At 43.7% G+C, this 24,362-nt stretch overlaps 7 protein-coding genes across 7 annotated transcripts in view; 4 read left to right on the forward strand and 3 right to left on the reverse strand.

Moving 5' to 3' along the window:
* Nucleotides 1–1,035: 1,035 nt before the first annotated feature.
* Nucleotides 1,036–1,955, reverse strand: TREMEDRAFT_66004 (uncharacterized protein; the record flags this gene model as incomplete). The annotated part of the gene is made up of 4 exons (XM_007008100.1): nt 1,036–1,179; nt 1,390–1,497; nt 1,701–1,724; nt 1,863–1,955. 4 exons carry the CDS (start codon nt 1,953–1,955, stop codon nt 1,036–1,038), a joined length of 369 nt encoding a protein of 122 aa, XP_007008162.1.
* A 497-nt stretch (nt 1,956–2,452) lies between these two features.
* TREMEDRAFT_66005 (uncharacterized protein) lies at nt 2,453–5,776 on the forward strand (the record flags this gene model as incomplete). The annotated part of the gene is made up of 8 exons (XM_007008101.1): nt 2,453–2,642; nt 2,793–2,851; nt 2,954–3,065; nt 3,131–4,298; nt 4,493–4,693; nt 4,737–5,007; nt 5,152–5,555; nt 5,734–5,776. The coding sequence occupies 8 exons, from the start codon at nt 2,453–2,455 to the stop codon at nt 5,774–5,776; spliced, it is 2,448 nt and encodes an 815-aa protein (XP_007008163.1).
* Nucleotides 5,777–7,273: 1,497 nt separating this feature from the next.
* TREMEDRAFT_35707 (uncharacterized protein) lies at nt 7,274–7,621 on the forward strand (the record flags this gene model as incomplete). The annotated part of the gene is made up of 1 exon (XM_007008056.1): nt 7,274–7,621. A coding segment is annotated over one exon (348 nt), but the record flags the coding sequence as incomplete, so codon positions are not given.
* Nucleotides 7,622–8,364: 743 nt separating this feature from the next.
* Nucleotides 8,365–9,521, reverse strand: TREMEDRAFT_22906 (uncharacterized protein; the record flags this gene model as incomplete). Its single annotated transcript, XM_007008045.1, has 2 exons — nt 8,365–8,699; nt 8,951–9,521. Coding segments are annotated over 2 exons (906 nt in total), but the record flags the coding sequence as incomplete, so codon positions are not given.
* Nucleotides 9,522–10,017: 496 nt separating this feature from the next.
* Nucleotides 10,018–14,276, reverse strand: TREMEDRAFT_35762 (uncharacterized protein; the record flags this gene model as incomplete). Its single annotated transcript, XM_007008065.1, has 13 exons — nt 10,018–10,180; nt 10,402–10,645; nt 10,888–11,069; nt 11,272–11,322; nt 11,543–11,622; nt 11,671–11,730; nt 11,984–12,076; nt 12,129–12,153; nt 12,217–12,360; nt 12,606–12,692; nt 12,761–12,873; nt 13,148–13,540; nt 13,806–14,276. The coding sequence occupies 13 exons, from the start codon at nt 14,274–14,276 to the stop codon at nt 10,018–10,020; spliced, it is 2,106 nt and encodes a 701-aa protein (XP_007008127.1).
* A 224-nt stretch (nt 14,277–14,500) lies between these two features.
* TREMEDRAFT_66009 (uncharacterized protein) lies at nt 14,501–22,628 on the forward strand (the record flags this gene model as incomplete). Its single annotated transcript, XM_007008102.1, has 9 exons — nt 14,501–14,649; nt 14,710–14,865; nt 14,915–14,987; nt 15,062–15,139; nt 15,196–15,447; nt 15,495–15,576; nt 16,294–16,483; nt 16,609–17,287; nt 17,430–22,628. The coding sequence occupies 9 exons, from the start codon at nt 14,501–14,503 to the stop codon at nt 22,626–22,628; spliced, it is 6,858 nt and encodes a 2,285-aa protein (XP_007008164.1).
* Nucleotides 22,629–23,645: 1,017 nt separating this feature from the next.
* Nucleotides 23,646–24,362, forward strand: part of TREMEDRAFT_72495 (uncharacterized protein) — a gene marked incomplete at both ends in the record, with an annotated part of 4,101 nt that continues 3,384 nt past the window's right edge. Inside the window, 3 exons of the mRNA XM_007008103.1 lie at nt 23,646–23,878; nt 24,117–24,182; nt 24,260–24,263. Coding sequence (XP_007008165.1) covers nt 23,646–23,878; nt 24,117–24,182; nt 24,260–24,263 — 303 coding nt within the window. The remainder of the gene's footprint in view (nt 23,879–24,116; nt 24,183–24,259; nt 24,264–24,362) is intronic.

A 24,362-nucleotide genomic window follows, 5' to 3' on the forward strand; every position in this document is an offset into this window, starting at 1 on the left:
AGCGATCGAATTTTTTGATTCCGAAAAGTATGCACGTGGTGAACTTTCCTCAAATCCGCACCATCAGTCCATCACGATCATCAATCCCTTTTTTTTCTTTCTCTCCTCTTTTCTTCCTTCTTCCGTTTACGCGTACCCGCGTCTTTACGCCCGTACCTCTGAAGGCTGAAGCACAAATAGATCCCGAAAGTCGTCGTCCACATGACACATGTACTAAAGATACCAGAACGGATCCAGACTTTGGTCACCATGGTCACTTATGGACTTCCGACTTGGTGGAGGTTTCGGATCTTGGAAAAACACGAGAAACCAAAAAGAAAAATCATACTTACCGTTTCTTGGATCCTGGATTTTTTTCTCACAATCTCCGAGATGATTCTCAATCAATAGCTCGGTTCTTCCCGTCCACCTCCGTTTCGCCGTCTCGGACTCGGCGTCAATTGAAGATCGATCATTATCAATTATCATTGGCTTATTCACTTGACGATAACAAGATTATATTCTTATTCTTTCATTGATACTTACTACTACTTTCATTCCCACACTCACTGCATCTTTTTGAAGATTCATAGAGAAAACATATCCAATAATCCTCAAGTCTTCTAGTGTTGCTGTGTACGGCCGCGGATAGCGGATTACGGAAATCCGTATTTTCGGAAATCCGAAGACTACTTCAAAACGTCACCCTTTTACTTCCTTTGATCCTTTGGTAGACAGTGACGCCGTCTCTCAAAAATCTCATTGATTCAGTAAGCAAAGAATTTCCAAAAAGAGTCGTAAGTCTTCTGGTTTTACCCCGCATTCCGCCAATCCTTCAAATCCAACATTCCGATGACATAGGCCTGTCTTCCTACACTATCATCCTTTTCTTTTGCTTACCACTTTTTAACAAAATCATTCAATTTTGAACGAAACTCGTGCTCTTCTTTGATCCTTGATCCTTGATCGTCGAACATTTGAACCCCCTTTTGCTAATCATTCGATCACTAGATCACTAGCTGACTAGATCACTAGGTCAATCATCAACCGACATCTTTACTGTACAGCCCGCAAACCGAGAATCTCCACGGATCCACGAGGGGGCATATTCCACAAATCGCTACGGATCTCTCGTTTATCCTTTTTCTCTTTTCTTTTCTTCATACCAAAGATTCCCGATTTCTGTCTACGCGTACCGACCTTTGAATCACAGCAAATCGCCAGTCGCTAAGGGATAAAGATCGACGATTTGACGAATCCCTTTTCACAGCTTCATTGCTTTCCTTTTCCCTTTCCTTCATTGTCAATCCTATCGCCTTACACCATATTCTCCTCGATCCTCGGTCTCCTTACTTTACCACCCTCCCCTCCTCCCCTTTACAGTATCCTTTGACATTCCCCGCATAACACCCATACGATCCCACTAGTGTGATCCCGCTCGGACCGCGCACGATCGTCAAGTAAAACTACCCAATATCGACCATTCGGTTCCTCGGTTCTCGGTTCTCGGTTGAAAAGCTGAAACGTCGGTTTCAAATATTCTCAATCGACCCTTTCACCCTCGCGTATTCTAAAAAAGATCATTATTACCCATCTGAATCATACAAATCTGATCTCGCTTCTAGTTTACTTTTCTCTTCACTTCAGTACATACAATTCGGCATTTGGACAATCACCCTCGGTGGTCTGATCTGGTTACCTCGTGATCCTCACAAGCTCACATTCCTTCCTCCCTTCGCTACGCGCTACGCGTCACAAGATAGAACGACAATCGCTTAGACTAGAATTTCCCAAATAAAAAACCACACGTCGTTAGCCTTCTTACTTTACCGGTGCTTTCGTCTTTCGGCCGCACATCGGAAAGCGCGGAAGGAAGGACGGACGGACTCTAAAACGGCCTCGGACACCGACCCACGGTTGGGTAGCTTAGCTCCACGGCCTACGGCTTCTGGATTATCAAAGGCATTAGTGAGCATCACAAGGTACACTTAGACTCATCGCCGAGTTCATTCCTCTCACTACTCTCTTTCGAAACTTGACATCTCTCATACGCTTCACTTCCTCCCCCATTCTATAAGTATCCTTGTTCGTTTTACAACATGGGTGAGCTCCTTCTTCTTCTCTTACTTACTTACTCGTACTCTACTCTCTCACACCCTTCAATCTTTCCTTTCACTCTCCTCAGTGGGTCATAGACTCAAGCGTCAAAAGCTTACACATCTTTATAACCCCGCCATTGTCCGAGTTTACACGAAAACGCCCTTGGGACAACTCGCACAGCTTGACACCATCGCCCTTTCTCTTTTACCAATCGCACAGCTTAAAATAACAAAGTGAAATCCATCGCTGACTCTTTCCTCTTTCCCCCTTCCCCACCTATCGCGCACTCAAATCTCTCTCACTATATATATTCTTTCCCACTCCAATTCGAACCCTTCTCACTCCACGTAATCTCATGAACATTGATCGAACAATGCATCCACCTCCACATCCTTATCATCAATATCATCCTCCTCCTCATTCAGCCAACGCGAGGAAGAGATTTCCCTTGGAATCCGCCACGGACGGTCTAAAGGTCCACCGGCGTCACCCCATTCAACCTTACGCCACGTCCCCCGACAGACCGGATTCCATGTCTCCCGATAAGAAAGGCAAAGGTCGACGTGAGTTTGTTATGCACTGTCTACACCCATCTGGGTTGAACTCGTCTGCTCTCCTTTTTCACTCCCCTCTTGCTGTTCTTACTCGCCGTCTCTTAACATTCCACACAGTCGAATCCTTGACGAACCTCGAGATCTCCGCTCACTGAGCAGCTCCTGGACAACCTTTGAGACGTGGCGATGCTTGTTTGATGTGTCGGGCTAAGAAACTGGTGAGTTGTCCCTCGTAGTTCGTCATTTTGTCCCATCTCTCTGCACACGCTCGTTCATGAAAGCGCATACAGAACTGTAGGAAATGGACACTGATACCTCAGAAATGCTCGGCGAACAAACCGGAATGTGATCAATGTGCAAAGCGCAAAGATCGTTGTGTGTACGATGCAGTCCGACCTGCATCGCGAGTGGAAAAACTCGAACGTAAGCTAGGTGCGTTTACCCCATCCCTTCCCCTTCCTGTTTCAAAACATTTCTGAGCGTGCGCTGACTGTCAGCTGAAATTGAAGAAGCCGAATTACGAGCTGTTCTAGCCGCCAGACGACATAGCTCCGAACTTGGGCTTGCTCATCCCAACATACCCCATGACATGAACCTCCCTCCACCTATGCCTATCGATTTCGGTTTATATCAATTCCAACCTGTCCCTGTTCATATCAGTCACGAATCATTTATTCCCCAATCTCATGAAACTTCCAACGAGTCATCTCCACATCAAAATACATTAGCGGATCCTAACAGCTGGAATTGGTCGTCTTCAAACCCATTCGATCCCCTTTCCCAAGATCCCTCTGGTGTTCAACTGGATCAACTACCATGGCCTCTGTTAGGAGCTTCCAACGAAGTTTCTACTTTGTGGACGGGTAACAATCCTGATCTACCGCCTGGCGGTACACCGTCATCCGACACAACAGGAATGGGAATGGACTCTCTTCATTCATTAGGTCTTGACCACAACCTCGAATCCATCAACATGAATCCCGTTCAGGCGGTCCTTCATACCCCCGTTAATCACTCCAGCTACATCCAAAATCAATTTCATCCTCTTTCTGCTCAATCATTTTCCTCTTCAGTACCTCCTGAGGCCGCCAAAGCCATCGATGGAGTTCTTTCCCACGCATCCGCATACTCCGAGTTTATTCTCACCGAACGTGACATCTCTCAGTCAGCCCAAGACTATCTTCTGGACCTCTTCTTCTGTCCTCCGAGACACTTATTCGGTTCTGAAGTATTCACCGAAGCTCAATTCCGAGCGAAATGTCAGTTATCTCCTCCCGAAAGACCACATCCTTGTCTTCTCTTTGCTATGTACACCGTAGCGGCCAGTGGGTCTTACATCCCAGGAGTGAGAGCATTGGCAGACTCATTATACGCCATTGCTACGACAAAATTGGACGAGTCTATCGCTCAGGAAGATAGAGTGTTGGATGCTATCAGAGCCTCGAAACTGTTAGGCAAATGGTTGTTCAACAGAGCAAGAGCGTTGGAAGCACATACAATGACTTGGAAGAGTGTGAGCTTGGTGACTGCTTGTCAACTGGATAAGATTCCGAGTAGTACTTGGACACCGGAGATGTTAGACAAGAGGAACGCGATCGAGTGTCCTTGGCCGATTTTGGGTCCACCGAAGAATCAGTACGAGTTGATGGAGAGAATACATGCTTTGTGAGTGAATCCGCTACGTCCTCTGTTGTGTCAATTACACTTTGTCTTAATCCTTGTATGCTCCTCTCGCCAGCTTCTGCAATGTCATCACGATGACTTTCTGCGTCCGTGTGATCAACTCTACGTCACTTGTTGTTGAGGTCGAACTTGAGCCTCACATGACACATAGATTTTCAGGCCATGCTTACATCCAGTTGGGGAACATGGGGAAACGCCACTGGAGCATCTCTCATGTTACCCTGGGAAACGTTCATCCGTGATGATCTCATTCGCACTCCTCTTCCTCGCGAGCCCAGTGCCTATTCGGATGGAAGTCTAGTGAGGGAACCGGATATCTATCTCAGGGATATATACGAGATGCCTCATGGGTGTAATAAGCGGAGTAATTACATCTGGTAAGTGTTTGAGATCTTCCGGAGACCCACAGCTGACTGGCAGCTTTTACATCCTCACTGCAGCCCACCTCATTCACCGCGCTAAGACCCTTCGCTCTGAGATGCCAGAACACCGACCGACATTCCGCGAACTTAATCTGCGGTCATCTGCCCATCCCCAACCTGTCAGATCATTCTGTGCAAGGAGAGATCACCCGGCGGCATATCAGGAATTGATAGATGCCACGCAACACATGCTCAAGAACATACCTCGGGAGCATCAAATGAGATTGTCACAGACTCCGCCTTGGAGCTCGCCGGATGTACCTCTTGTGGTGAGTACTTTCATCTACAGTTCGATTTTTCTTCATACACCACGTCTGTCTCATCGTTTCATTACCTCTTTTCCTCTATCGTCGATCATGTGATCAGTTCAGCTGTGAATGTGGTAAATAGCATGAGCATGGGCTAACGACAAGCATTCCTTGCTCGTTTCCGTCCGTCTATTTCTTCACGATCCCGAAGGTGACGACTATGACCGTGACGCATGTCTCGATGCGGCGCGCGAACTCGTCACGATGATCAAACATTGGATTCAACAACTGATGAAAGCGGATCAAGCGGTGAACCCCTCTTGCACTCCCGGGAGCATGCCTGAAACGGTCGATGGGTGCGGAGCGACGGATAAATTGAGTTCGAGGAATAAGAATGGTGTTGGGGGTCCATACGTTCTTACACCTTGGTTCTGGACGGCGGAGAGATTAGTGAGGGGCGCGAAAGTTTTGAGAGGGTTGGGGAGATTGGAAGAGGCTCAAACATGTACAGATGACGCGGCCAGTGTGATCAGTGGGTTGAGAAGTTTGGGCGTTTTGTATCCGATGGCGTGAGTTGAGAGTTTGTTTCCTCCACCGTTGTCTCCACCTAGTCCCCGTCAAAAGTCTTGTCCTTTACGCCCGACTCTTTACACATTCTTCTCTTTTCCTCATTTCTGTCTTACTCCTTACTCCTCCGTTCCATTCTTCTGTGAATACATACTTCGTACGAACGAAGCTGACGATCAGGCAAGAGTCGGCCGAATGGATGGACAAAATGTCTTTTGATTGAGTCTTCATGCCATTACCTTCCATCTGTCTGGTCAACATGAGGCATCTCTGCTTATGGCCAAAGTCAAAAGGGGTGTCTACAGCCGTGTCGTCGACCTAAGTTGTCAATTGCCTATAGTTGAAGTGTCGTAGAGGTATTCAGTCTTTCCCGCCTGTTCAGAAGTGTCGGACATGATGTGTAGTGTATAATCACATTTGTAGCTCGGAAAGGTTAAAGTGTCGAAAGGGAAATTGAAGTAAGAAGTAGTCAGTCAGATATTGTTAGATGAGTGTGAAGAGAAATGCAAATGAATCGAATGACATGATGCTGTCTGTCAGGGTGACAAGTCATTATCAAGTATCAAGTGAAAGACATCTAATGTGGTAAAGTAAGTTCAAGTTTATGCACCATGCACCATGCACCACGCACCATGCAGTGACTTGGTACTTTCACGGAAGCAAAAATTCCACTGAAACTTGTCCTTGTCCTTTTCCAATCGCCATTTCCTCTCTCCCACTTTTATCTACCTCGTACTCTCTCCTCTAGATATCTGACGTCGTTTCCTTCTGATCTTTGACAAGTGTATCAGGGTTATTACCAGTACGCAACTATACAGTACAAATAACAACTTTATCATTTCAGTCTCTCGAAATCCCTTCTCTCCCTTCCTTCCTTCACACAATGTCAATCTTATCACGTTCACTCAATTTCCCAATATCTCATCTGTCCATCATTCGACAATCCCGATCTCAATTCCATAGTACTTCTTTTATCCAATCATCAACACCAACACCAACACCAACACCAACTATACCTTTAAACGCTAGAGATGTGATATACGATACTCTTTCTTTTCTTAAATCTCAAGAAGAGATATCACAGAAAGATGGAAGTTCGATAAATTCTCATCATGATTTTTCAAATCAAAGTCGGGTCGGTTCGGAAGATAGAGCTAGAAAGATGTTGAGTGGTTTATCAGGTTCGGTTGGGAATAAAAAGAATGAAAGGAAAAGAGAGTTTGATGATTATCAAGTGAGTTGATTAAACACTTTTTTTTCCTCAAGAATATATCATAATCATAAAACTTCATCAATGTTGTTATATTCATTACACTCTGTGGAACTTTTATGAAGATCGAGTGTTTTTGTTGTTATTTTTATTTCTTGTCCTTCGCTCCTTTCTATCTTGACTACCACCAACTAGTCGCATTACATCAAACAACCACCAAATAGTCATATGACATTACACAGAACAAATCCAGATATCCAAAAGAATTCATCGAGTCAATTATGATCACACATCTAGCTACCACCACCCTAACCATCTCCCCAATTCACATTGTTAATGAAATCATATACTTTAACACATTTGAAAACAATCACCACCAATCATCCCTCTATCAAAATCTTGTCCATCATTTACTATCTGTCTATCTGAAATAAGTCCATCTACCATTGAGATAAATATCAATTGAAATTGTCATAAATAAATATAAAAGAAACGAGATGTTAACGTTTACAGTCACTACCACCTCATCTTTTAACCAAACCACATATTTATCCATCTTATCCAAACCCAACCAAACCTCCTTTGGTCGGTCCACCAAAATCATTAGCTAAATCTCTCGATCCATTCTTTTTATCACATTCCGATCCTTTAGATCATACTTTAAACCCTCATTTCTCTTTATCTTTCATCGATCGATTAGGTAGGATCTTACCTCGTTCCAGGACCGGTTTGACTAGACGTAGTCAGAGAAGAATTGGGAAGATGGTTAGAAGAGCTAGAAGTATGGGATTGGTTTCCAAGTTTGTCAATTTACCTTCTGTCGGTGGGTATGGATATGAAGGTGGGTATATGAGATGATAGTATAGTCGGATTTTTCAAGATGTCATTTCATTATGTTTGAATTTGATTGGGTCGTTGAGGTGGTTCTTGAGAAGACTAGTGGTTCACGAGGAATATTAGTGGTCCATGAAAAATACTAGTGGCTCACGAAGAATAGTGGTGGTCCGTGAAGAATACTAGAGGTCTAGGAAAAACAGTCGTGGTTCACGAAGAATAGTAGTGGTACTGTACATGAAGAATACTGGAAGTGAGGAGCAACAAAGATTCGTAGAAGAAATTGAGATGCATCACACCAACACACTATCATTAGAATATCCCCTTCCTCTTTACTGACGATACTTTCCATTTTGATGTTGACCAGCAAAGTCTTATCATCCCTGCGAAACCTGCATCTCTTCATCCCCTTTATCATCCTCACCCAACACTTTAGTCTCTCCCCAACTCACAGACCTCTTTTTCTTTCCATCCCCCACATCATTATCTTTTCCACTTCCACTTCCCCCACCCAATCCCATACTCCCACTTCCCACACCATCTTCACCATCTTCACCAGGAGTAGTAACAGTGACTACCGGTACTTTTCCCAACCCATTCCCATCAACCTGATTAACATTCCCATCCTCCTCCCCCTCCCCCTCACCTTCTCCTTCTTCCAACTTCCTAATTTCTTCATCTAAATCCATATCCACATGTCCATTACTCATCTCATAACCACCTTCTTCCCTCGTCCATATTATCTGATCAACATCTTTGAATTCACTAGGCATGAACAAGTAAAATACCAATACGCTCAAACATGCTCCACCTGTAAGATCGATCAAATAATGATGTGATAAATACATTGTTGCCCACCATAATATTCCAACATAACCCCAATATATTGCTCGAGGTGTAGGAAAGAAATGAGATAGGAACAAAGCTTCCATAACTGCACAACCGGAATGAAGAGATGGGAAAGCTCCAAATACTAGTGGAGCTGAACCGAAAGCGTTTGTATAACCTGATGAATGGAATACTCGATCGATTCGCATTAAACCACCTGGGGAACCGGGCATGGAATATGAAGCGGGGGTTAAACCGTGAATAATTTCGTACCCTATTTTATCAGCATATCAACTCACAATTTTACCACCTTTACTTCGTAAGAAATCATTCACACTGTAGACCAAGTGAAAATTGTCAACTCAAAACAACATACAGGGGTAGATAACGGAACTCTCTCTCTCTCTCTCTCTCTCTCTCACACACACACACACACACACACACACACAGAGAGAGAGAGAGAGAAGCAAATGACGAGGGATGGAAGAAAGATAGTTGGCAACAGAGAAAGAAAAAAAAACTCACAAGGTGCGGCACAAGGAAAAACCAATTGAGTTAAAACACCTAAAAGATTCATGAAACCAAAAGCTTTTCCCCAAAATTGAATCGAACCTTTAGGTCCCCAAACCCATAAAACAAATCCAACGACAAAAGGTAAAGCGAAATGCATTACACCATAAGGTACCCAAGCCACCACATCTAAAATCGAATTTGTATATCTCGTTTGTAAATCTGATATGTTCGCACCGTAAAAAACACTTTCCAAAGCAGGTAACAATGCAACGTGAATCTTAGGTCGATGACTTGATGGTATGAACCTAGCAGAGAAAAAAGTTAATAACCAACAGAAAATAGGTGTGGCGGGTAATACGAATTGACTCGTTATCGGTATCAAAATTGAAATCGTATAGATTGTTGGTAAGAAAAGTTTGAATAAGATAGGGACGGACATTATCCATAATGAATAACATGATGGTAAAAACATGAATATATATGGTAGAGAATTTGATAAAGTGAATTTATGTGAGCGGAGTTTTCTTAGTGTTTTTCTTGGATCACGCGAAAGGTCAAGTCTTTGGATCGAACTGGTTATTGCTAAGAGGAGGGAAGGTAGAGAGGGGAGAGAAAGAGGTGGGAGGATACGACGGAGTAGAAGAATGATGGGGGATAGGAGGATACGGGGGAGAGAGGTGGTGGAAGGTCTAGAAGTGGTTGATCGGGTCGACATTGTGAGTATGGTAAGGAAGAGAAAGTATGAAGAGTAATAAGGTCAAGTATAGAGGTATATCTTAGGGAGAGAGATGTTGGAGACAGGGAGGGGAGGGGAGATGGAAGGGAGACGAGTGTGGCACTTTTTCACCACGTGGCGGGTGGACTCCATGGCTTTCAATGGAGTACATACGAGCAAAAGTACAACACAAGTACTTTAGTAGAGTACGAGTAAGGTATGACTGACTGGAGTAGATGACGGATACAAGTACTACTTGGGAGAGGACAACACTGGCGACAGACAAATGGTGCATGACACTACTTTATACACATCCTCAATCGAGATCACTTTTGTGACCAAATTGACAACATACTTTTCCACATCATCCACCCAACGCCCTGTCAAGGTTAAAAGCAGCCGAAATCAAAGTGACGTGAGAAAAAGCTTGAGGGGTATTACCTAACCCTTCACCTCCTCTTGATATTTCTTCCGAATATAATTCTGCGTGATTCCCATATCCAAGGAAATCCATAAACATGTGAACGCTGAAATGTCAGATATATCATCGTTGTAGTCGACTACATTATGGCACACATAGCTACATATCTCGGAACACAGCCCCCCGCCACGCTACGTGAGTGTACAGGCGGGAACAAAAAGACTTGCATGGTAGGTGGAAGTGTATAGGTAGTAAGGTGGAATATGTCTATGAGGAACGTTGAGAAAAGAGGGAGAATGAAAAGACAAGAGAGAAATATCTACCCACGCTTTATCCAAATACTTTCTATCATAAACCCCAGCTCTGGTCATAGCTTCAACACACCATAAAGTGCATAACGAAAAAGCTCCTTCTTCTCCTCCCACACCATCATCAGAAGTAGAAGTGTTATAACGATAAACCATGTTGTTAGCTGTCAAACCTCCTTTTTCCGGTTTTTTGAGTATGTTTTCCAGTGTTGATGTGAACCTCGGGTCAGCGGCGGAGATGAAGAAGACGAGTGGCATGATGACTGAGATCAGCTGAGTGGTCATTCGTTGTGGCAGAGAAACAAGCATTCAGGCCATTAGATAGTAACAACACAATCAGGGATCAAAAGTGAGATAGTGGTCTGATGAAGCAATAGAAAGAAATCCACAAAAAGAGACGACTGTTGTTAGAAGAAGTGTTGCAGTCGTCAGGAAAAGAATTGGTGGTCGATAGTACAAGAGTCGAGGGTAGTGATGACGAAGGGGAAAGAGTGATCAAACTTACGAACGGCAGAATCCAAAGTTTCCGTATCTTCATAAGATTGAATAAAAGCTCCCATTTTCTTATTGAAACCTTTCTCTTGGATAGTCTCGTATAGCCTATCACGCGATTCCAACCATTTGGCTCTGTTAGGACAAGGAAGGCATCGTTTGTCTGCCAGACGGATTCCACGGTCGATGGCGACCCTAGGTGTCAGTCCCCTCACCTCTCGTGATACTCGTCGACTGAAGTCTTTGCGAGTGGCGACTTATGCCGATTCGTCTTCAGTATGGGTGATATCAAGCTGGCAGGAGCGTTGCAATTGGCTTAGGGCGGTTTGTATAGCATGGTAGCCCAAAAAGAGGGGATTGCTTGGGGAGAGAGCAATGGAGAAGATGGAGAACGTACCACAACATAACTTTGGAATACAAAAAGTTCTTTTTAGCACCTCTCACTTCCCTGTGACATCAGCTTACTCTTTGTCATCTGCACCATCCCCTCATCTCTCGAAGCAGTACGCTCGTCCTTACTCCAGATACCTTCGCTCAGTCCGGAATATTCTGACGATCCCTATGGGCCATTGAGAAGGGTATATGAGGGGGGATGGAGAGTCAAGACGATGGAGGCGGCAGGAGAGGGACAGTATGGAGGGATGTCAGCGTGATAGAAAAGGACTGACCAAATGGACAGATCAGGTTCATCCACTTGAGTACAAACAAAATCGATAATCTGTCTCACTGCTACCCAGCTATCCCAACTCTGATACGTCAGCTACTCCACCGTCATATCGTACACAAGACAGCTCACAAGTGGTTTACTATATTTCTGAGCTAGATAGATACTATCTAACAATTCACCGTAGATATCCTTGATGTCAGTTTTCCTTCATGCACATACCCTTCAGGAGGCATGAGCATGAAGCTCTCGATTGACGAATAGTCAATTGGATATTTCTTCATGCTCCATGATTACACAACGAGAGATGCCTATGCGACGATGAGTGAGGTAGAATGGAAGAGAAAAACCGCAATGTGAAGAACACGGGAAAGCGATTGCGCATTCTATCATTACAGGTCAATTGTGATAAAGAGTATTGAGGTGTGAAAATGATCATACTTACAAGTTGTAAATGATCCGCAGCGCCATTCCCGATCCTAACGGGTTTACTATCCTTATGACCTGCCAAATGATTCAATTCAATTTCTTCCAAATCCTTTTTTTCCCGTCAGCCTTGTTTTCCGATACTTAATGGAAAAAAAACAAACTTTACCACCATGAATAGTGTATACTCTGAATGATCAGTCTCATCGACGATATTTATACTGTATGGAGAAATAGGGAGATAGGACGTACATCTGTAAAGATCCATCGGAATTACGATCTTTCAATCTTGCAAGAATAAAATCCATATAAGCGTTGGCTTCTTCTGTGAAACCTAATCGGATAAGAGCGTAGAGTGAGAAACTCGTATCGCGAACCCAAGTGAATCGGTAGTCCCTGATTGTGAGCGTTTGTTCACCGGTATGGTCGTAGATGCTAGCAGAGGGTAGTCATCGACTCTTGGTTGAAGCTTTTTCTTAGGGGTGACAGGAGGATAAGAGAATGTAAGAGCAGGAGAAAGGGACAGTGCGTGGGGAGCAGAGTGACGAGCATGAAACGAGAATGTGCTAAGGAAAGATGAATGTTGACGAATGATTCTCCTCGAGAGGTTTTGGCATACGTGATCAAATTGAAAAACCCACCAATTCCTTCCACCACCTATATGTTCAGGTAAAGCAAAAGTCGGAGCAGCTATAATAGCCCCAGTTTCTTCAAATACCAACATTTTTCTATTCGATCAGTTATATCCTTCCCATTGCTCTAACATGATGATAGCCATGGACAGACGGCAGCTCACAAGACCAAAGCTGAACGATGGACGGCTTCACGCCATCTACCTCTGTATTTTGATCGACCTATCCAGTCTTGCCAGTAACATTGAGTATCCCTGATAAGAGCTGCTATGAGGGCCTGTGTGTCAGAGTACACTCATATCAAGCTGGATCGTGTGTGATCCCAATTTGTCTCTTTGTTCCTTTTGACAATGGAGAATTGTTCATTTCCTACCCCTATGTCCCACCCCACATCGTCTTTCCAATGCGCTCGTCATGTACCTAGACAGGTCGTGATCCAATGGAAATGGACTATCACATATCCGACAAGCCAGCGATCAGTGAGGAGGAAGAGTTGTAGGAGGGGGGAGGGGAGGGGAGATAATGAGACAGATGAAAAAACGTTCACCCACAGGAGTCAAATTCGGATTCTCCTTCGGTCTCAAGATACTCGAAGCAGCTAACAAAGTTCCCAATTCCACTCCCAAAGCTTTAGCTCTTTCGGGAGTAGGATTCGCTACATTTTCATGTTCTTCATTTTGATAACTCCAATCGCCCACTTCTCTCAGGATAAAAACGACACTTTGACCTTCTTGAAGTTCAAAATTACATGTCACTGCTTTTCCCAGTAAACCACGATTACCCAGAGGACCGATGTTAAGTTTGAGAGATGGAGCAGAACATTCTTCAGGAGCGTCGTCAGGGTTGAGTTGAAGGTATCGAAGATCCAAAGATAGAGATTGAGAAGTGAATAAAGCTTTGGTGGTATGGTTACATCCGGTAGTAAGGGAATCATCTTCTACGACCTGAGATAGGATCAGTATTTGACACTCAAACCGAACTTCTTCATGTCCCCTGCTGCTCGACGAACGACGATCTCCCCTTCCCTAGACAAGCTCTTCGTCGCTCGATTCCGTTCCCTTATCTTGTCGGAGAAAAGAAACAGTCTCCAAAAGGAAGAAAAAGAGGAAGATGGTATCATATTATGAAGAATAGAGAGAGACAGGGGAGAGAGAAAGAGGTAAAAGTCAAGATATGAAGGAAGATTTAACAACGATACAAACAACCCACCTCGGCTTTATGCGCATCCCTGCAATAATTGAAAGCAGGTGCACATTCCATCCTAAAAGGTACTGTACCCCTTATACATTCCACTTTCCTAACTAACCAAGGTAATACACCTTTCTTTTGACTCCCAGATCTGTTAGCACCTTTAGGTACTAATAAATCCGTCAAAGTTGCAACACCATCTTCATTCAGAAACTTTGTCACTAGTACGTTCGAGTTGGGAGAGTAAGTTTGTTTAGGTTTGAAAGCCCAAGTTGGTGAGATTGAAAAATGACCTCCTTTTTCAGAATCTAAAATACGTGCGAAAATTGATGGAGAATCGAAATAAGGTATACACATAGATTCGATGGATCCATCTAGAGATACTAATGCTGCAGTTCGGAGGTTACCGATGAGTGCGTGATCTTGAATACCTCGAATAGGAAGGTTACAGGAGTCTAGAGTTTCGTTTGGGTCAAGATGTGCTGGTGACATGGTTAAGAGTTTGTTATATTTGAAGTGTTCTTATGTGTCTGGTTGGGATTCTGAAGATTTCTGCTGGGTGTCTCAAATGGACAAAGAGATATCAGAGTAATGTCGATGATGATGTGAATGAGAGGAATGGTCCTCAACTAGTGAGCTATATAAGTTAGAAGATACTGTAACTATGAAGGGAGGGTGGGAAGATAATCAGCAAGATAGATAGATGGGCGATGATGATGAACCGGCCATCCGGGCAGGTTAAAGCCGTCCTTTCAACTTCCGTCGGAAGTGGAAGCTATGACGGAATCAATTTATGCGGGGCCACTTTTGCACTACTCCCTTCAATCACAGCTTTGGTGAATTGTACCCATATCATACTGCATATGTAGAATGTCGCAGCGTTGTTGAGTATATCGCAATAGGAGAAAGCACACACACGGCGTAGATTTCTCATCTTTGGGGACCGCTCGGTAGCTGGTAGCTGGTCCTCAGCCATCGTGGAGGAACAAACCGTCGAGATGAGAGAACATACTTCCGACCATGCGGACCAAGATACACTCACTATGCATCCTCTCAAACGTCATCATCCGGACCATGAACAGTGAGTACCGGCAGTATATCAGTCATGAGCTCACTCAATTGATGAACAGCCTGCTTCAAGGTGAGATCGACCGACTGTCTATTTCCTGTGAAGAACATGAGAGACAGATCAGAGCTTCCAAGGTGGGTTCAGAATTCCAGAGTAGACGTGACGCGTAACTCATAGGAGAGAGAGAGGTGGATCAACTGACTTTTAGTCAACTATCGAACATCGACTGTTCGTTGACTTCTACGGAATGTTCAACGGTCTCACTTCACAAGATAGAGAAGCTATCGTAAGTTTCACTCAGTACATTGCGGGTTTTGAAGTAGGTCTGATTGACTCAATCAGAACCTGATCGATACTCTCCAAGATACAGTCCGTACCATTCCAGCTCAACACTCACAACGTCTAGCTGGGATAGTTTCAGCTCGTAGGAAAGACGTTGAAACAATGCGTCATCGGCTCACACCTTGGAAAGAGTTCCTCAGACCTGGTGATCTCAAAGAAGAGGATAGGAAAGGAGGGATTGAACGTGTGACTGGACCGAGGGATGAAGCTGGGGATGCTTTGAGAAAGATGGAGAGGTGGGCTGAGGAAGTGGTGAGTGACGAGTTCAGTCTTCATAAGGTTGACCGAACTGAGAGTAGGAATCATACTACGAAAAGGAGATTGATAGAGAACGAACCAATATACAACTTTCCACCTGGAGACGAAGGATGATATTCCGCGGTGAGTTTGCTTCTTAGGCAACAACTGTGTATTAGATACCCTTTGCGGAAGAAACATCACTCATACACAGCTATACTTTGTATCATCATAATCATACCTCTACTCGTCATACTCATCCTCCTTGTCCGGCGTGGTGATTGACATGCATCGCCCTTGCATGACTCAAATCGAGCTGTTTCCCGATCCGACCCATCGAAGTCATTTTGCTATCCTCGTCATGTGATGTTTGTGAAGAACCTCCGATCGTTCTCGGCATGGATAAAAGGAATGACATGGTCATTTCATCCCCCTCTTCTCATTGATCATTGAACCTATCTAGATTGAATACGACAAGAGGTATAACATAACAACTCACCCCCTTGGATACCGGATTTACCGTGGTATTGGCCCGTGCGACGTTTGGCCCCATCAAAACTTGCACCCCCCGCCCCCAAACAGGTCCGAGCTTCCATCACTTCCCCCCCCCCCCCAACATGGTCTTCTCTAAATCTCTTCGTTCAACCCATAACATCTCTTCTCATACTCAACCTCCACTCCCAGATTCTTCTCATTCTTCTCGTTTTTCACAGAAATCATCAACCAACCCATCACATTCATTACCGAGGACAGAATCAAAAGTAGGTTTATCCGTGTCAAAGCGTCAACCAAGCTTGGTCCTCAACCTACACTCGCCCAGTCCTCCGAATAACAAACATGTCTCTTACAAATCATCGACAGTATCAGGATCGTATGGTTTGAGCTACGAAGAACTGCAAGATAGAGGTGACCCGTTCAGAGGTCCGAGACCTGGAGCAAGGCAGGTGTTTTTACAGAGCGAAGCGACCGATCTACCCAGGCTGGACTCTGTGAGGGATCTGACGGCGAGAAGGAGTTCATCAAGGATTTCCTCAGCACGAAGGGATATCAAGTGAGTCGGACCTGACTTCCCTGTCCCCCAAGACGTTCCTTTTTTCCCTTGGACACACAAGCTTGTCTTCCCTGGGTAGAAAGTCTCATCTCGAGGTTTAGAAAGAACTACGTACTGACTCTCAGAAACTCCAAAGAGGGTACATCTAAAGAAAACTTACCGGACGACCCACGTAAAGACACTTCCCCCCGTCGAGAGAGAATCGACGAAAAAGCGGAATACGACATCCCTTCTCCTTCTGGTAGTGCGCATTACCTATTCCCTACCATTCCTTCAGTCACATCTTACTCCACCGGACTGAATCTTCACTCTCTCGGTCTAGCTGGGGTAGGGCTGAACGTCCCTTACTCGAGTCAACAGAATTTAGTAGGACTTGCTACTGGATCAGTTCGGTCCAGTAGTATCAAATCGACGACTTCAACGATTCTTTCATCTTCCGCTTCTGCACTTCAACCTTCCAGATATCGTCCCAGTACAGAAACAATACAATCGTCAGGATCTATTCGAGAAGGTCCCCCGAAAAGACCACCAAGATCGCTTAGTCGCGCAGCTCAGTCAACGCCCGACAAGAAGGAGATACTTGACCACGAAGAGAAAGAAAAGAGAATTGTGGGAGCGACCAAAGTGTCAAGTATGCGGACTTTGAAGAGACAACCTAGCGTCTCTGATTTGTTGGTGGGGAGAAAAGTGACGGGTGGAGATGCTATCGAGGGAGGGGGATTGAGGGTACAAATAGAAAATGGCTGGCAGAGCGTTTTGGGGGAGGTACCTAATTGGCGTTTGGACAACACAGGGGATACTAAGGTGAGTCAAGTAGTCCCTTCTACCACTCTCTGTTTTCTCCCTTCCCTGACTTGCTCGTGCATGACAATGTGACTCTTCACGTGACAGATTAGGACATCTACTTGTCATTCTCCATGCCTCTATGAAAAAAGCTGATCATCAGACCTCTCATTCGGAACTCATAAGCCCTAAAACGGTTATTCCCCCGCAACCATTTCCCCAGTCTCAACCCACTCTGAACATCTCCGATTCTCAATCACAACTCTCGTACCTCCGCGACTCCCCACCGCAGAAAACCCAAGCCACTACCTATCACACCCATTCCCAACCCCAAGATACTCGTGATTCTCGTCGATCAATCGGTGCGCGACATCGGAGTTATACACTGACAGGTAATCAAAAACCTTCGCATTCTCAAACTTCCACTCCATCTCAAATATCTCCCCAACCCCAAATATCACCCAGTCTACCCCCAGTTGATTTTGGTGATCCTCTCTCCGTATCCGTTCTCATACCTTCACCTTCCTTCTCTCATTTAGATTATTCAGTAGCTTCTTCTTCACCTGCTTCTCAAGGTCAAGGAAGAACACCGAGGTTTTCACGACACGGTAATGGATTTCAAGCTCGTATGTCTGTTCAAACCAGTGGTGCGAATCAGGAAGATGATTCGCGGAATACACGACAATCTATCTTAGCATATCTCAGACCTAAAAGGGCTTCTGGAGTTTTGGAAGGTGAATCAAGACATAGTTCCAATTCATCATATCGATCAATGAAGTCTCAGTCGTCAAAACATTCAGGTTGTTCCGTCGAGTCGGGGAGAGATCCCAGGGAATCAATGTCAATGGCTAGATTCATTCACTCAACTGCGGCAACCATCGATTTCGAAAAGAAACAAGCCCCAGGAATGTCGATAGGATCAGGGAATGATCGAAACGCTTCAATTCAATCATACAGCACATCCATCGAAGTAGAGAGAAAGAGAGTGGAGCAGGGTTTAGCAGAAGGAATCATTTCTTCTGTATCTATGTCTCGAGACGGTATGACGAATTTCGAATCTGCAAGGAAAATCGCTCTTGAAGATGCTCAACGTCGTTTGATGGGACATCATCAACCCGTTCAAACGATGGTAAAGCCAAGAAAAAGGAGTCAAAGTTTATCTGCTAATCGAACCATAAGAGAAATGTCAAATGTGGAAGCCATACCGGAATTACCAAATTCATTGAGGACTTCTCAAACTGTGATATTAGGACGTTCACCATTTCATTCGAACATATCTGAATCGCATCCTTTCCCTCCTTCTCTTAAAATCAATCATCCTAACAGTCCCGCTAGATCTCCTCGACCAATGACGGTAGCCTCTTCCATCGTCTTGGAATCTCCTAAACCTTTAGACCGAACACATGTTTTGAATGGAGGTATAAATATCGATTTAGGTTCAAGATATGGTACACCTTCACCACTTTCTCCCAATAATAGGTTTTCTGCCACTTCTCACAGATATGGAGATAAGGATACCAACAGAAGACCTTTACATCCTGCATTAGCAATGGAGATGCCTCGACAAAGTTTACCTGCTTCTTCCACAATACATAATGCGACGGAATTACCTACACAAGCCGCCTTTGCAATACAAAACTTATCCCAGATTTCAATCCTCGCTCCATCCACAATCTCAACTCCTTCTGCAGATTGGAACTCGTCAGAAAGATCAGGATCTCCTAGTAGTTTACCAAGTAGTCTAGAAGCAGAAGCGGTGGATCTTACTGTTGTCCCTCCCAAATTGAGATCGAATTGGAAACGACCTTTCTCGAATCATCGAACACAACCTCAACCTTTTCATCCTCATGGTGAGACAGATGCTCGCTCGCTGACCAATCATCGAGTTCACCCTCAACATATAAACCACCATACCGAGAAAGAACCCATTCATAGACAGAATGATGGATCAGAGACGGGTAATGACTTCGGTCTCGATGGTAGAGACGAGATAGGTGATGGAAGAATGAGAAGAAGTTCTTCGATGGATAGAATCAAGAGTCCTAAATCGGTTATCAGACAGTCAAAGACTATGTTACCTGGGGAACTTCGGAAGGCGTATGCGGAAGCTTCAACCTCTGCTCATCGTCCCGAGAATATACAACCACAGTCCTTCTCGACAATGGAATTGTCCGGTCTGCCACCCACTCTGGTGAGAGAGGGACCTGATCCGGTTCATCGATCCAAAGTTCATGATGAGGTTGAATATAAGGAATCTCCGAGAAAATCAAGACCTTCATACATACAGACCAAACCTTCTCCACCTCGTATAGCATCTTCAGGAAGTCGGAAGGACCTGAATACGAAATCACCTATGGTACCTAACTGTAGAGAATCGTTGTTAGGTCAAGGAACAGAAAGAAGAAGAGGTTTCGGAACTTTTTGTTCACCCCCAGAAGCCATCCCGATTTCTCCTATATATCCAACTTCCTCACAAAACTTCTCACCCGACCATACCAGTGTATCCGATTCGCCCAACATCAGTTTCACACGAAACCAAAATCAGAAGCTTTCTCCGAAGAATCGAAACCAGGTTGAGTCTCCAGCACAATCTCAACCTGACATTCTTAGTGCGGAATTCGGGGGAAAGTTGCAAGACAAACAAAGTCCGGTGAATTCAATAGTAACTCCAAAGACTACAGTACGATCACCAACTTTAGTATCCGCTTCTTCCTTGAGAAGAGTGTTTAGTAAATCTACTCTATCCAGATCATTATCTCAGGTATTTCATACGACTGAGAAACATGAGAAGAACAAGGAGAAAGTAGGTCATGATGATAAAAATAAGAAAATGGAAAGTATTTCTAGATCTTTATCTCAAGCTTTTGATTGGACGGATAAGTCTGAGAAGAAAATTGATCATGTTGACAAGAATGGAAAGAAGAAATTGGAGACCATTTCTCGATCTTTATCTCAAGTTTTTGATCGAACGGATAAATCCGAGAAGATAAAAGTTGATAATAATTCCAAAAATGAACAAAAGGTGGAAAGAGGAAATAAGAATAAGATGGTCAGTCTTCCTTTGGAAACATTGAAAGAAGGTGAAGAACGTATTTGGAGAGAAAAGTTGTTGGAAGAAGCAGTAGGACATAGTTATTCAACTCGAATGATTCGACCTATGGACCATTCCATATCTTTCGAAACCTCTCAACATTTAGAGAATTCTCATTTTTCAGAAGAAACGAAAGGATCAAAATCATCACCTCAACCGGAAGATTCTCGTAGGACTAAAGTAGGTACTTATCAAGATGATTCTATCGTTTATCAGGATTCACCGAACGAATCCACTGTGGGAAAGACTCTTCAACATCAACATCAACTTGAGAATGAAGATACTAGGTATTTGGATAATACCAACGAAAGGATTAAACGTGTTGTGGAGAATATAAAACATAGTCCAAAGAAAAGACTTCCTATACCTATTTTCGACCATGATCTGAGTTCACATAGGGCCTCAAATGAGGAAGAAGATGTTCAGTATGAAGTTCAATCTGGAATCAAAGATAGATTGTCACTTCGAGATAGTAGACACGGCAACGAGGAAAATGACCAACCGTTTGTTACAGATAAGAAATCCGGTCTAGTGGGATCGGAAAGTACGCCCAAGTTGAATCATGGACCTGAAAGATTTATCGACCGTCCTCAAGGAGATACCGGGCGTGAACAGTATATCGACCATTCCGAATTTGATATCGGATTAGAAACATATATAAACCCACTTCCACCTATCTCAATGGCAAGTACTGGTAAATCACATTACTTGAAAGCCAAACATGTCAATTTATCTCTCCTCCCGTCTCCACAACTTGCATCACCAAATTCATCACCGTCAATGGTAAATACGAAATCTCCGAAATTATCTAATGGGATATTAAAAGCTTTACCTTCTGTACCGGGTTTAAACGTGTTGTCAACCTTGACCAAAGCATCTTCTCAACACCAAGACCAAAACCAAGATCACAGTTTGGTTCGGTCTCAACAATCACAACCGAATTTGAGTTCAAATGGAAAGGTCCAAAAGTTGAGTGTGTCTTCACAGATTCTATCTTCCAAATCTTCTCTTTCTCAATTAAGAATGAATCGAAAAACGTCACAATTCGATCCGACAAGGAACCGAGAAAACAGATCCGCCTCCAGTGGAGAGAGAGGAATGGATGGGTCGGATAGAGGGAAAGAAAATCACCAAGATGATGGTATCAATAAGGGGGATTCAGAATTGGGAAAGAAAAAGATCTCCAAGAAGAAATCTTCACTTCGATCCAATAAATTTCATCCGGCTCAAGAAGATATCCCACCTCTTCCTGATCTTTCCACCATGACAAAATCAATGTTCAACAGTTCTTCCATCTCTCAATCTGGATATTTGAACTCACTAGACGCAGAGTCGGAATGTATACCCTCTATCCCTTCTGTCCAATCCGTTTCGTCTGTTCCCTCTATTCCTCCTGTGCCGTCAGTATCATCTATCATGCCGAAAACGAAGAATGACAATCACACAAGACCTACCACCGGTCTAGGTTTAGGTTTAGGTTTAGGGATTGATCTTCCTTCTACATTCGGACAAGCAATCGACCGTGAAGAAATAAAAGAGGACAAGACAGTCAATGATGAAGATTTTGAAGGTAACAGAGGAGATGGAAAGGATGAATCTCATTCCACTTATCATCGTTCCATCCTCCCTTTTTTATCTTCTGATCCTTCGGAAGATTCTTCGTTTCGTCTTGGTCGAAAGACCAGGTCGACCATACGGTCTTTAAAGTCGACTTTGGGTGTTGGGGAGAGGGAAAAAAGGGAGGTATCCTCTGGTTCTGGGTCGGTAAGAAACGTATCTCAGTCTGATGGATTGATACGAACGGGCAAAGTTGACACTACGGAAACAAGGGAGAAGAATGATGAATCTCACTCTGGGAGTTTATCTATGGAAGGAAAGAACCTAACATTGATGGAAAGTAGAAACCGATCTAGATCAGGACAATCTTTAGTCGAAAGTAAATCTAATATCGATAAGATGATAGAAGGTAAAGATGGTTTAAGAATGATCGAAGGTAAAACCGGTTTGAAGAGAAAGAATAAGAAAGATCCAATGGTATTTCAAATGTTGAGTCCTATAAGTTCTTCAACACCACGAGAAGTACTTGAAGAATTAGCCGTCAGAGGGGAAGTAGAAGGTCCTACAGAGAAAAGAGATAGGATGAAAAAGTGGATGAACGAAGTTGAAGAGAGAGAAGAATATGTTAGGTTCGAAGAGGATGTTAGGAGGTTTGTTGATGGTGAGAAAGAAAGGATTAGAAGGATTGGAGGGAGGGTTAGGGGGGAGGATTGAGATACGTTTGTACTCTGATTCATCCCGGTTAGCCCTCACTTTGTGTGAACGTTGGTAATAGATTTCGTGGATTCAAGATGAGAGGAGAGACCTAGCAGATCAGAGGAGAGATCTAGCAGATGAGAGGAGAGACGTGGCAGTTGAGAGAAAGATCTGGCAGTTGAGAGATAGATCTAGCAGTCGGGAAGATGAATCTAGCAGTTGAGAAGATGGATCTAGCAGATGAGAGGATAGATCTAGCAGATGAGAGGATAGATCTAGCAGTTGAGAGGATAGATCTAGCAAATGAGATTGTATATGAAAGATATCTGTATCATAAACAAAGAAAAATAGAATTGTAGAAAAATGTGATCAACGTGAAATGACCCATCTCTGCTTTCATCGCATTGCACCACGCATCCATAGATGCTACTCTATCTTTGCCAGGTTTGTTAATGTACTTGTGAGTCTTTTGAGAAAAGCGTGAGACACGTAACTTACATGAATCTTTTGGAACGTAGATATCCAGCTGTCTAGCTGCATGCCTGCATAATCCCAGCAAGCTTGGTTAGTCATTGACACCCGCTACTACTAGTTATACTTGTATAAAGGATGATAGTCAACTGGCCAAAAGGTTGGGGTGGACAAGAAAGGTGGAGGTTGTTCACCCAGGCCAAAACTCTACAATAACCTTGACAACGACCTTTTCTTACTTTTCGTCTCTATATATCTATCTATTCCACTTCATCCTTTACATAAGAACCAACCAAGAGTAAGCTCTTCAAACATCTTCCTACCTCGCATATTGTCTAATCGACTTATCCAACCCATCAAACCCATCATCGCACAAAATTATCCCTTCCGACCCTTCACTCTTTCCAACTTCAGACCTGTCAACAATCAACACCTCAACGGATCCTGGAATCATTGTATATCTCCAAATCTGACCAAACGTTCAAACCCTCAAAGACTCGAAAATCTCAACGACCATCTCCAGTAACTTACTCGTACATCACACCTTCTATCCAGTTTATCCATATGACTAAACTTAATTCAAACCGACCACTCCTTCTTCCCCTCCCTCCGTCCGATCCAACTCTCACAACTTTCTTCGACAAACATGCCTCTTTGTTGAAATTGGAAAGAGATACAGAAGAAGAACAAACCAAGTTGTTAAATTCTAATTGTCCTCCTACTTTATTGGAAAGACGTGGTTTGGCTTTGGGTGGTTTGGGTGTTAAGGGTGTTAATACCGGTTTAGGAGGGAAGACGTGAGTACGAGTAGTGGTGTTTTATGTCTTTTCCTTTCCTTTTCTTTTGCATCTACGCAATTGTTCATCTTTCATGATATAAAATAAACTCTTTTGAGGGTTTCTTATTTCTGCTCGGATTGACCGGATGTGTAGATTAGTATGCTGGGACTAGATTTTGTGTGAGAAGATTTTAGAAGGTGTTGAGGGGTTGTCTGTGGGAAAGTTATCAGTTTGATGGAGATGAGCTGATAGGAAGATTGATGCAGCTTTGTAGACCATCTGCATATCATACGGATCTCAAATTACCTACTCATACTTTCCGGTGAGTCTTCTCCTATCCAATACCTCCGCCGATCCTAATTGATTTCGTAATCCATGTACTATTGAAATTTGAATAAGCGCAGTACGTGTTACCACTCGTGACTGAGGGATCTCAGGCTGTCAGACCTGTTCTCAGGGCTTTTCAGAGGCATTCTGAGACTGTCTGAAAAGGGAATCAACC

The sequence above is a fragment of the Tremella mesenterica genome (assembly GCF_000271645.1).
Source record: "Tremella mesenterica DSM 1558 unplaced genomic scaffold TREMEscaffold_18, whole genome shotgun sequence".
In the NCBI taxonomy this organism is placed as follows: Eukaryota; Fungi; Basidiomycota; class Tremellomycetes; order Tremellales; family Tremellaceae; genus Tremella; species Tremella mesenterica.